General features: G+C 38.6%; 1 protein-coding gene across 6 annotated transcripts in view; it reads left to right on the top strand.

Annotated features, from left to right (window-relative positions):
- svep1 (sushi, von Willebrand factor type A, EGF and pentraxin domain containing 1) overlaps positions 1-12,801 on the top strand; it is a 114,935-nt gene that overhangs the window by 63,852 nt on the left and 38,282 nt on the right. For all 6 annotated transcript variants that reach the window (XM_051720794.1, XM_051720804.1, XM_051720822.1 and 3 more), the window contains exons 16-29: positions 41-274; positions 417-578; positions 1,102-1,263; positions 1,447-1,608; positions 3,206-3,294; positions 4,038-4,134; positions 4,514-4,627; positions 5,853-5,966; positions 6,162-6,363; positions 6,500-6,657; positions 7,286-7,484; positions 8,703-8,878; positions 9,100-9,224; positions 9,464-9,587. In XM_051720794.1, coding sequence (XP_051576754.1) covers positions 41-274; positions 417-578; positions 1,102-1,263; positions 1,447-1,608; positions 3,206-3,294; positions 4,038-4,134; positions 4,514-4,627; positions 5,853-5,966; positions 6,162-6,363; positions 6,500-6,657; positions 7,286-7,484; positions 8,703-8,878; positions 9,100-9,224; positions 9,464-9,587 — 2,118 coding nt within the window. The remainder of the gene's footprint in view (positions 1-40; positions 275-416; positions 579-1,101; positions 1,264-1,446; positions 1,609-3,205; positions 3,295-4,037; positions 4,135-4,513; positions 4,628-5,852; positions 5,967-6,161; positions 6,364-6,499; positions 6,658-7,285; positions 7,485-8,702; positions 8,879-9,099; positions 9,225-9,463; positions 9,588-12,801) is intronic.

Genomic DNA, 12,801 nt, shown 5'->3' on the forward strand with positions numbered 1-12,801 from the left:
GCTAGTTGCAACTTCTTCCAACACCATTCCTTTTTCCCAGCAAGCATCCCACTGCCTCTGTCGAGGAACGACTCAGCGGAGATAGTCAATCAGAAGCGTTTGCTAAGAGCCCTTGAGCAGCTGACCAACCGGCTTAAGCGGACGCTGAGCAAGCAGCCGTTCAGCACCTTCCATGTTTCATCAGAGATGATCGTAGCTGACCTCAAATCCCTGGAAAGTAAAAAAGCTACACTTTACTGCCGGCCAGGCTCTGTTCTCAAAGGCAGGATGTGTGGTGAGTTGTACAGTGCACTAGATTCATCTGAATGGTGTATCTCTTGATAGATTCAGGAGAAGAAAATGGTGACACCCAATGACATGTGAATTGGCAGCATAACAGTATTTGTTTTTACCTCCCTGCTGGTTTCGTCTCATAGTGCAATGCCCAGTAGGGACATATTTCTCCCAGGAGTATGCAGAGTGTGAGAGCTGCTGGAGAGGGTCATATCAGGATGAGGAAGGGCAGATGGAGTGTAAACTTTGCCCAGATGGCTTCTCAACTCCATACCTCCATTCACGCAGCCTGGCAGAGTGCAAAGGTAATCAATCAGCTTTATTTATTGATTAATTGAATAATAAGGTTAACCCATCAAGTGATATGTGTGTGTGTGTATATATATATATATATATATATATATATATATGCAATCTGGCACCAACAATAATCCATGCAATTATCTAATCAGCCAATCGTAGGGCAGCAGTGCAGTGCATAAAATCATGCACACACGGGTCAGGAGCTTCAGTTAATGTTCACATCAACCATCAGAATGAGATAAAATGTGATCTCAGTTATTTGGATCGTGGCATGATTGTTGGTGCCAGATGGGCTGGTTTGAGTATTTCAGTAACAAATCTTAATTTTGAACAGCATATCTATTGTTTTATCATTTAAAACCTAACAAACATACATTTACCATTATTATGTACAGTACTAGGTACAGTGATACAATTATTATCTTTTTGTAATTTCTAGCAGAAACTTGCATATAGATAGTATTTCCTAGTGTGTCTCTGTGTGTTAATGTGTTTGCATACTTGCATGTGTGTGCATGTTTCCAGCACAGTGTCAGCCCGGCAGCTCATCACAGAGTGGGTTGGAGACATGCGAGTCCTGTCCGTTAGGGGAGTACCAGTCAGGTTTTGGCTCTCAATACTGTATGTTTTGCCCTCCCAACACTACCACTGTTAACAGAGGGGCTGTGGACATCGCTGAGTGTGGTGGTGAGATATAACACATTATTAAACACCTAAGAATTCCTTGAACAGTTTTTCCTTAATGCATTTGATGGCTTGTTGGATATGTCATCTCTTTCAATTCCCCCTCTTTCTCTTTCTGTCTAATATTTCCCTTTCTCTCCTTAATAAAGTCCTCACCTCTCTCTCCCTTTTTCTTTGTCTTCCCAGTACCGTGTTCTGCGGGTCACTTCTCCCGTACGGGTTTGGTTCCATGTTATCCTTGCCCCAGAGATTATTACCAGCCTGAAGAGGGTCGATCTTACTGCCTGTCCTGCCCCTTTTATGGCACTACTACCATAACTGGAGCCAAAGCCATCCAACAGTGCTCCAGTATGCTTCTTTGCCTTTACTGTATTTTAGCTATTCTATTTCTATATGTTGGAGATTCTGATGCTTGGTCTGAATAGTTAAAGATATTAAGTATGTAAGTTATTTGAAGTACTGTATTTTCTGGAAATAAAGTCGCACCTGGTTAAAAAAAAAAAAAGGTAAGTCTGATCAGGTTGTATTTAATGTTTTAATCAGGAACATCTGCTTTTAGTAATCATGTGCAACCGTTTTTCATATTCTATTTATGTTTCATGAAAGACATGACAAATGAGCCACATCTCTTTATAACACGTGTAACTGGTTGCATAAAATATTTAGTATAGGCAAATAAAAAAATGCTACTACCAGGGCCTGGGTAGCTCAGCGAGTATTGCCGCTGACTACCACCCCTGGAGTCGCGAGTTCGAATCCAGGGTGTGGTGAGTGACTCCAGCCAGGTCTCCTAAGTAACCAAATTGGCCCGGCTGTTAGGGAGGGTAGAGTCACATGGGGTAACCTCCTCGTGGTCGCGATTAGTGGATCTCGCTCTCAATGATGCGCGTGATAAGTTGTACGTGGATCGCAGAGAGTAGCATGAGCCTTCACATGCTGTGAGTCTCCGCAGTGTCATGCACAGCGAGCCACGTGATAAGATGCGTGGATTGACTGTCTCAGAAGCGGAGGCAACTGAGACTTGTCTTCCGCCACCCGGATTGAGGTGAGTAACCGCGCCACCACGAGGACCTACTAAGTAGTGGGAATTGGGCATTCCAAATTGGGGAGAAAAAGGGGATACTAAAAAAATGCTACTACCATCTGTATGACTGAGGTTTTCCTCTGTTTGTGTGTTAGCATATGTGTTTTGGTGTACAGTGTGTTTTACTGGCCAACATCAATTGCATTACATAAGTTGCTTTGAACTATAAGTCGCAGGACCTTTCGGATGACAAAAAAGGCAAGTTATATTCCGGAAAATATGGTATGTAATTTCTATGCCACTGGCAGCACAAAAGGAATTGCAAAAATAATTGTTTTCTGAACAGGTTTCCCAAACACTCCTACCGCCCCCCTCTTGCCCTAGACAAATCCCACAGACATCACAGAGCCACAGTTTTTACACACTTTGGGAAGTCAACCTACAAATGGCTCAGTTATAGTTGTTTTTGCTAATTAAACTATAGTAGGACAGTATTTTAACATAATTTTTTTAAAAATTTCACTTATAATATGATAGAAAGTATCACTTGTTCAAGATGATAGTGTGCAGAGGTTGTCCACATTCACTTACCAGTTTTCAGTGGAATACTGTATATGGGCCATTCCCATGTTTGTGTCTTGGGGTTAGGTGTGTAAAGGATTTGCAATGAGAATCCAATGCGCATAATGGAATCTGATTCTCTGTATGCGCAGGGAAAAAGTGCCTCAGTCTGGAAAAGATGAGGATGATGAATGCCTTTGGATAATGTTTTCCAGTTTTGACAGCAGAAATTCTCCTCTTTCACATCTTTTTATATGTGTTTTTATGTGTTGTGCTTATTCTGTCTGTTTCATTTTCTCATTCCTGTCTCCTTCTTATACTTTTTATTTCTTTCCTTCTCTCTTTCTTGGTCTGACTCAGGTTTTGGCTCTAGCTTTTTGCCTAAAGAGGAAAGTGCAACTCCAGTGCCAGAAGTGGTTGTTAGAAATGATTATCAAGCCAGTAGCCAGGTGAGTATCTTTCTTACTCTCACTAGTTGGAATCTGAATTTGTATATCTTTGAAATGTGTTCCTGGTGTGTTTGGCTTACATATACCTCTGTCTCTGTAAAACTGACCATAACATTCCATCCTCTTAGTCAGTACACCAGATGAGCAAGTAAATCAGGGACAGACTGTTTTAAAACTGTCAGGAATTTCCTACAGCACTGATTCTCAACCAGGGGGTCATGTTATAATATAATTCAATTTACTGAAAATGCTAAAAATATAACAACTCTCTTCAACAGCTTGCTTTTTATGAAGAATATACAGTTGTAGATATTTCTGGAATCATAAAATTTATGATTAATTGTTTTAATCTCTTGAGGCTAACAGTTTTTTTAAATTAAAAAAACAAGCTTTGCCATCATTACAGTAGAAATATCAGAGGAAAGATCTCATAATAGATATATCTTATAATATAAATATCGAATAGCCTACATGGGGGGCCTTGGAATATTTTCTCCCACAATAGGGGGCCTTGGAGTTAAAAAGGTTGAGAACCACTGTCCTACAGTACATCCAGACCTCAAGTGACTTAAAATGAGCTGTGGTGGATGGGAGTCTCTGATGTCAAGAATCACAGGGATGTTGATAAGAGACTGGGATAAATACTGTTCAACTTGTTGGTTTCACAGCACCCTCTTGAGGGCTGGAATAAAATAGTTGAATATTTTTCTTTATAAAGGTGTCTGCTCTGCTCTCTACCACAGATGTTCCACGAATGCCTTCTAAATCCATGTCAAAATCAAGGCACTTGTGAGGAAGTTGGGGTCGGATATGTATGCACCTGTCTTCCAGGATTCACAGGTTCGGCAAGTTCTCACTTGAGACTCTTTAACCATAACTCACAAGAAACTTTACAAAACCAGCTGTTAGTTCAGTCAGTTTATGGATTTCTTGAAATCTCTAAAACTAATTCTCTAGGGAACACTCTCAACTTTTTTTTTAGTTGACCTACTGTACTTTTTTTTTTTTTGCAAAACATAAAAACATATCACAGAAGCTGATAAGCTCAATAATAGAGCTTAAGTGTGAAATAAGACAACGCAAACTGAAGTGTTTTTAATAATTCAGCTAGAGTGGTAATCACTGTAAAAATCTGATCAACTCACATCAGCAAGTCTCTGTGGTTTAGGTGAATCACTGCCCAGTTTTTTCCAGTGCTTGTTTATTCATTCCATCATAGGAGCCAAGTGTGAGAGTGACATTAATGAATGTGATTCTGCTCCTTGTCAAAATGGAGGATTGTGCAGAGATGGCATGGGAGATTTTAAGTGTCAATGTCAGCCTGGGTTTGTAGGTAAGGAAAAGACCACTCATCTCATGATAATCAATGCTGCACATGACTAGAACTCAACTGCACTGAAAGAAAATCACACTGGGAAATTACAAAACCCAAGTTAAAAAACAGATACAGTAGTTCCAACTCTGAATTTTGAAGCTGTTGTTACACCTGTAATCGCACATTTTATGTTAATGTGCCAAATTGCTTAGTTGCTTGGCAGCTGCTAATAGTGAGGCTTATGAACTATATTAATTGGTGGAAGAATTTATTTGGATAGTAACATACATGCACTGAGCACTTTATTAGGAACACTATGATCCTAATACAGTGCCCGATGTGGTCTTCTGCTGCTGTAGCCCATCCGCCTCAAGGTTCGACGTGTTGTGCATTCTGAGGTACTATTCTACTCACTACAATTGTACAGAGTGGTTATCTGAGTTAGCCTTTCTGTTAGCTTAAACCAGTCTGGCCATTCTCTGTTGACCTCTCTCATCAACAAGGTGTTTCCGTCTGCAGAACTGCCGCTCACTGGATGTTTTTTGTTTTTGGCACCATTTTGAGTAAACTCTAGAGACTTTTGTGGATCAGCAGTTAACAGAAATACTCAAACCAGCCTGTCTGGCACAAGCAATCATGCTACGGTCTAAATCATTGAAATCAAAATTTTTTCCCCATTCTGATGGTTGATGTGAATATTAACTGAAGCTCCTGACCTGTATCTGCATGATTATGCATTGCACTAGATAATGCACTAGATAAATTAGTTAATCGCATGAATAAGTAGGTGTACAAGTGTTCCTAATAAAGCACTCAGTGAGTGTATGTAACTGTTTATTGAACATTGGTGTCTTTAATTAAAGTGTTGTTACCACTGTTTTATAAAAGCAATAAACTGGTAGAAATTAGCTTTTCACCCCTTACCCATGGTAAAATAACTTTTTCACATGGCCTATTGAGGCATATTGCTTTATTCTAGGATCTAAATGTGTAAAGCAGTTAAACAACAAACCTAAAATTCCACTCAGTTCTAAAGGCTTTCTTTACTCTCACTATTTGTTGATTGATCTAGATGTCTCTAAATATTAGAGTCTGGCAGTATTTCACAACCTTCATTCTCAGAACCTTATAACACTTTCCATTTAGGCCATTGTTTCTCATCTTTGATATGTGGACATGATTAAGCATGTCATGTCATTTCATTTCTGTGTGTGTGTTCATGCATCTGTTTTGTCTCTGGAAGGGTTGCTGTGTGAGGCAGAGGTTAATGAATGCAGCTCATCACCTTGTCTGAATGAAGGAGTCTGTGTGGATGAAGTGAATCACTTCACATGTAGCTGCCCAGACGGATTCACAGGTTAGCACCTTACCTCTGCCTCACCTGTTCATTTACATATTATGCTATTTATAATGTAGTACCCTGTACAGGGATTCTCTTAAATTAAATTCTCTGATATCACATAGCTACATAGCTTTTCAATATGGCCATTGTAAGTAATGATCCTATATGCTGAGCACCACAACTAATGTAGTTTTTGTCATTTACGTCTAGGTCCGCGTTGTGAGTTGGAGATAAATGAGTGCGCTTCAAACCCGTGCCAGAACGGAGGTGTTTGTAAAGATTTGGAGGGTGGGTATTTCTGCACCTGTTCTCAGGGCTTTACTGGTGACAGTTGTGAGGTCGATGTCGATGAGTGCTTCAGCGCCCCCTGTCTGAACGGAGGAACATGTGTTGACGCTGTCAATAATTTTAGGTTAGTGTGAAAGCCTTTGCATAAACTCTTCATGCATATACAACAGGAAGATGTTTTTAATGCATTGAGTATTTGTTGTTTCATTTGTTTTATTATGTATTAGATAACAGACATACTTTCTTACATTTGCCGTTAGGTGTGAATGTGTTAATGGATACAGAGGCATGCTGTGCCAGGTTGATATAGATGACTGCAAACCCAATTTGTGTTTGAATGGCGCGACATGCGTGGACGGAGTGGCCACTTTCACCTGCCAATGCCCTCCTGGGTTCAACGGAACCAGGTGTGAGACAGGTATAGATGGCATAGCAGCAGAGTCAGAGAGAAAGAGATCATGAAAAATCATCTTCATCATGGAAAGATGCATACAGTATTAGAGAGTCTGGGCATCACTTTAAATTAGATAAATGTGTTCGTAGAAGAGTTTGGAAAATTTCCAGCTGCACTTAAACTGCAGTGTGTAATTTCTGCAGCACCATCAAACGGAACTGCAGAAATAATGATTTCCAAACAGGTTTTTTGAAGACTCCAATTTCTTCCACTGGTCGGACAAAACAGATTGTACAACCCCAAACTCACACCACTGGTTAAGCCTTTGTTGCTTAACCAATGGCACACTGTAGCTATGTTGGGCTACTCAAACAAATAGAGCAATGTTTTGATAGCACCAAAGAGCCACATTGTTTACACCTTTCGGAGAAATCAACCTACAGATGGCTTACTAATAGGTTTCTCCAAGCTGGGAGAGTAGAAAATATTTTAATACAGAAAATACACACACTTCAGCTTTAAAATGATCCAACAGACTGTTAAACTTCTTGCTTTACAGTTGATAAGCACACATCATCTGTTTTCATTCCAATGCTTTTGTACTCTTACATTTAAAAAAAAAAAAATGTGTATATTACTTTTTTAAACACAGAAATGCCCTTCTCGTTTGACCTGGAGTTTGAAGTTTCTGGTATCCATGGTTATGTGATGATGGATGGTCACATGCCGTCACTTACACAGATCACGTGTACATTCTGGATGAGGTCATCAGACACAGTTAACTATGGAACTCCCATCTCTTATGCTGTTGAAGGAAGTGACAATGCATTTTTGCTTATAGACTATAATGGGTGAGAGCTCTATTGATCTTAGTTTGCTGAACACTGAATGTTATTTTTACTTATACGAATGTTCCAGTTTCGGTACGAGTTTAAATTCTGTTGACAGCATCTGTGACTCTCTGCTTTTGATGATCAAAGAAAATAATTTTGACTCGTCCCTCAGTTTATATATATAAATCACATTTACTGTAATACACTTCCAGTTGAAGTATATGGGGAATGCCAACTAGAGGGTTTATGAGCAGAAAGTTAAAGGAACATTTCACCCAAAAATGAAAATTCTCTCAACATTTACTCACCCTCATGCCATCCCAGATGTGTATGACATTCTTCCTTCTGCCGAACAGAAAAAACAAAGATTATTAGAAAAATATCTCAGCTCTGTAGGTCCATACAATGCAAGTGAATGGTGGCCAGAACTTTGAAGTGCCAAAAGCATATAAAGGCAGCATAAAAGTAATCCATATGACTCCAGTGGTTAAATCCATGTCTTCAGAAGCAATATGTTATGTGGGTGAGAAATAGATCAATATTTAAATCCTTTTTTACTTTAAATCTCCACTTTCACATTCTTCCTCTTTTATTTTTGGCGTTTCACATTATTTATGCATATCGTCACCTACTGAGCAGGGAGGAGAATTTATAGTGAAAAAGGACTTAAATATTGATCCGTTTCTCACGAAGATATGATTTAACCACTGGAGTTGTGTGGATTACTTTTATGCTGCCTTTATGTGCTTTTTGAACCTTCAAAGTTCTGGCCATCATTCACTTGCATTGTCTGGACCTACAGAGCTGAGATATAAAGATAAAAAAAAAAAAATTGTGTTCAGCAGAAGAAAGAAAGTCAACACATCTAGGAAGTTATGAGGGTGAGTAAATGATGAGAGAATTTTCATTTTTGGGTGAAATATCCCTTTAACATGTAATGTTGAAGGCTATACTTAAAAAAGTATTTTAACATTTATATTGTTAAAATGCCTTGCCCCGTAGGATTCCATTGTAAGTGCCTTACTGTAAGTGTGATTTTAGTTTTTGTAAACTGAGTGAAATAATTTTAGATTATCGATTAATCAAGGAACATTCCTTTTAATATGCTTCTCTGCTACTTTTTGATAAAATATAACCTATAAAACATTTCTAGTTTATATAGATCTTACCTAAACAAATGTATTTTACCCTTGTTCTACCCTCTCTCTCCTCCCTCTTTTTTTCATCTACATTCAGATGGGTGCTGTATGTAAACGGAAAAGAGCGGATCACTGACTGCCCAGCAGTAAATGATGGCCTCTGGCACCACATTGGTGTATCATGGCGCAGCAAGGATGGAGATTGGAGAGTTTATATTGATGGGAGCCCTTCAGATGGAGGGAAAGGATTGTCCATTGGCACAACTATACCAGGTTGCCCAGAAAAAGAATTCAAACGCAGTGCCAGTGCACATGATATTGGTGTCTTTTTGTAGTCAGAGTCTAGAAATACACTTTTGTTGCTCTGTTATAAGGATAGTGCTTCAAATAGAAGATGTGTGTATAAAAATAAAAAAAATAAATAAAAAAAAGAAAAAAAAAAGAAAGAAAGAAAGAAAGAAAATGCTGAAATATTTCCTCTATACTTTGAACAGGAGGGGGCGCTCTGGTACTTGGACAGGATCAGGACCAGAGAGGCGATGGCTTCAACCCAGTAGAGTCTTTTGTGGGCACTCTTAGCCAGCTCAATGTATGGAACTATGTTTTAACTCCACAGCAGGTAATTCTCAACCACTTCAATAGCAAAGTTTATTGTCTGCGTATAATGTACAACAACAAGTGTTTTTCCTAATTTAAAAGTCGTTTTGGATCAAAGTCTCTGCTATTTGAAGAAATGTAAATGAATCCCATAACATGAAAAAAACAGGATAATATCTCTCTGAACTGTTCTGAGACCAGTAGATAAACACAGAGATATTCTAGCCTGATAACTTATTCTTTCATTACCACTGTTCTCAGATGAGGTCTCTAGCCAGCAGCTGTCCACGTGATCTGCAGAAAGGGAATGTGTTTGCTTGGCCTGACTTCTTGGGAGGGGTCACAGGAAGAGTAAAGACCAGCAGCAAGAGCATATTCTGTTCTAGTAAGAATTAACAAATGCATTTGTAGTCTTTGCATACATACACTACCGGTCAAAAGTTTTGAAACACTTGACTGAAATGTTTCACATGATCTTAAAAATCTTTTGATCTGAAGGCGTATGCTTAAATGTTTGAAATTAGTTTTGTAGACAAAAATATAATTGTGCCACCATATTAATTTATTTCATTATAAAACTAAAATTAAAACTAAAATAAAAGTTTTTGAAATTGATGACTTGGACCAAATAATAAAGAAAAGCAGCCAATAAGTGCCCAACATAGATGGGAACTCCTTCAATACTGTTTAAAAAGCATCCCAGGGTGATACCTCAAGAATTTGGTTGAGAAAATGTCTAGAGTACATGTCTGCAAATTCTAGGCAAAGGGTGAGTACTTTGAAGATGCTAAAATATAACATAGTTTTGATTTATTTTGAATTTTGTTTAGTCACAACATAATTCCCATAGTTCCATTTATGTTATTCCATAGTTTTGATGACTTTACTATTATTCTAAAATGTGAAAAAAAAAAATAAATTATAATAAAGAATGAGCAAGTGTTTCAAAACATTTGATATGTTTACAGTATGTGGTCTACAATGAAAAATATTTATGGTATTTTATATTATTTTTTATTTATTTTTCAGATTAAATTTTTTTATTAATTCATATGTTAACAAATAAAAGCAAGAACATTTACAAACAGAATCAATACTTAACCCCCTCTATAATGGGGTGTGACTTAACTTGTCTGATTAGTTTGATAGAAATGCTTTGCAATGGTGAAATAGGGGACTTCCTGTTCAATAGAAAACCAGGGAGGGGCTCTTTCAGGTGGAAGTGACCAATGAGCCAAATGCCTGAGACCCAATGCATAATAATAAAACAAAATCTTGGGTAGGCCTAGCCCATCTTGTCAATCGGCCTATGTAACTTATTGAAATGTAATCTAGCATGCTTACCATTCCAAATGAAGGACTTTGCTATGCTAACAAACTGCTTAAAATAAGAAAGGGGGACATCTGTATGGAGTGACTGTAGCAGGTAGTTGAATTTTGGAATACAGTTCATTTTAATAATATTAATCTTCCCAATCATTGATAAATGTAATGAAGCCCACCTGTCCACATCGCTTGAAAACCTTTTAATTAAAGGGTCAAAATGAACTCTTCATCAGACAAATTTGCTGGGAATAAAATACCCAAATACTTAATGCCCTGTTTGGGCCACTGGACAGTACGCTGTCAGAGCCAAAGCTTCGGATTTAGACCAATTGACTTTGTATCCTGAGAACTTGGAAAAGGAATTAATAATTCTATGGAGGCAAGGCATGGATCTAGTAGGGTCGGAGACAAATAATAAAATATTATCTGCGTAAAGCAGAAGCTTATGCGCCACACCTCCTGCCATCACCCCTGGAAAATCATCCTCCTTTCTTATCGCGGCTGCTAATGGTTCCAGGGCAAGACAGAACCATAATGGGGAAAGAGGGCAAGCCTGCCAAGTGCTCCTATTCAGAAATGTATCCATTTGTTTGTACCGCTGCCAAAGTAACTTAATCCAACCAATGAATGTACTCCCGAACCCATACATTTCCAAAATCTTAAAAAGATAATCCCATTCTACCATATCAAACGCCTTTTCGGCATCAAGTGAGATGGCAGCGACCGGAGACTGATCATTCGCAACTGACCACATGATATTGATGAAATGCCTAATGTTATCAGAAGAGCTATGGCCCTGAATAAACCCCACCTGATCTATATGTATAAGAGATGTCATAACTTTACTTAATCAGTTAGCCAAAATGTTCACATCTAGCTGGATCAGGGAAATTGGACGGTAACTTTTACACTCACTTGGATCTTAGTATCAGACTGATCCGGGCTTGTGTCATGGTTGGAGGAAGCTTTCCAATCTTTAATTATTCAGTATAAACTTCTAACAAAAGTGGAGCCAGTTCTGTAGCATAAGATCTAAAAAATTCAGCAGCAAAACCATCTGGCCCTGGAGCCTTGCCTGTAGGTAAGGCCTTAATTACCTCGCCAAGCTCCTTCAAGGTTATCTCAGAATCAAGATAATTTTTTTGCTCAGTCGTCAGTTTAGGGAATTCTTATGGTTCCACACATTTTCTAATATCTTCATCAGTAGATGCAGACTTGGAACTATAAAGATCAAGATAGAACTCTTTAAAGGCATTATTAATATCAATGGCCAAGGTAAAAATTTCACCACCAGCAGATTTCACTAAGGGAATGGTAGAAAAAGCCTCTCTCTGCTTTATATATCTAGCCAAAAGCTTCCCTGGTTTGTCCCCCAACTCAAAGTATGACTGTCTTGCCCTGAATAACCAACTCCACTTTCCACGAAAAAATAGCATTATATCTGTATTTCAATCAGGTCAATTCTCTGAGGCCATCAGATGACATTCTGCACTTCAGCTCTGCCCCTAAGAACCGCCTTAAGTGCCTCCCAAGCCATGCCCACAGAGGATACTGAGGACCAGTTGGTCTCCATAAAAACATTGATTTCAGTCTTTAACATTTGTTGGAAATCAGGATTTTGCAAAAGGGAAACATTAAAGCGCCAACTATATGATTTCTTTTTCTCTGTAAGTGGCAACATCTCTAAACTCACCAGGGCGTGATCTGAGACTAAGATATTTCCAATTGAGCAATCAACAACAGATGAAATGAGGGATTTAGATATATAAAAAAAAAAATCTATTCTAGAATAAATCTTATGGACATGAAAAAAATGTATAGTTCCTACCAGATGGGTTAAAAAAGATGACATAACAAAAAATACTTTGTAAAACAAACCCCAGCCAATAGGCAGAATAAACACACTCATTCACAGAACTGTCTCGAAGGTGTGTTCCTCCAAAAAACAAATTCCAGCCGATATAAAGCCATTCAGTTTCCTCGGACAGACAAACAGGTGTTCAGTGAGCCGGCTGTTTATGAGTGCAGCAGATGATGTAATCATTCCAATATCCTGCAAAAATACTCCACAAAACAAACTCCAGCCAACAGGAGGCATAAGCACACGGAACGAACAGATTAATCCACAACTGTCCCGAAGCAGTGTTATTCCACAAAACAAACTCCAGCCGCTAGGCAGAACCAGCACAAAAAGAAACAAAACAGGCATCCCAGTTCCTCGGATTGTCAAAAGTCAAATTCACTCGGAGGCTGCATGAAAAAATACACCATGA

The sequence above is a fragment of the Myxocyprinus asiaticus genome, chromosome 2 (assembly GCF_019703515.2).
Source record: "Myxocyprinus asiaticus isolate MX2 ecotype Aquarium Trade chromosome 2, UBuf_Myxa_2, whole genome shotgun sequence".
Classification (NCBI taxonomy): Eukaryota; Metazoa; Chordata; class Actinopteri; order Cypriniformes; family Catostomidae; genus Myxocyprinus; species Myxocyprinus asiaticus.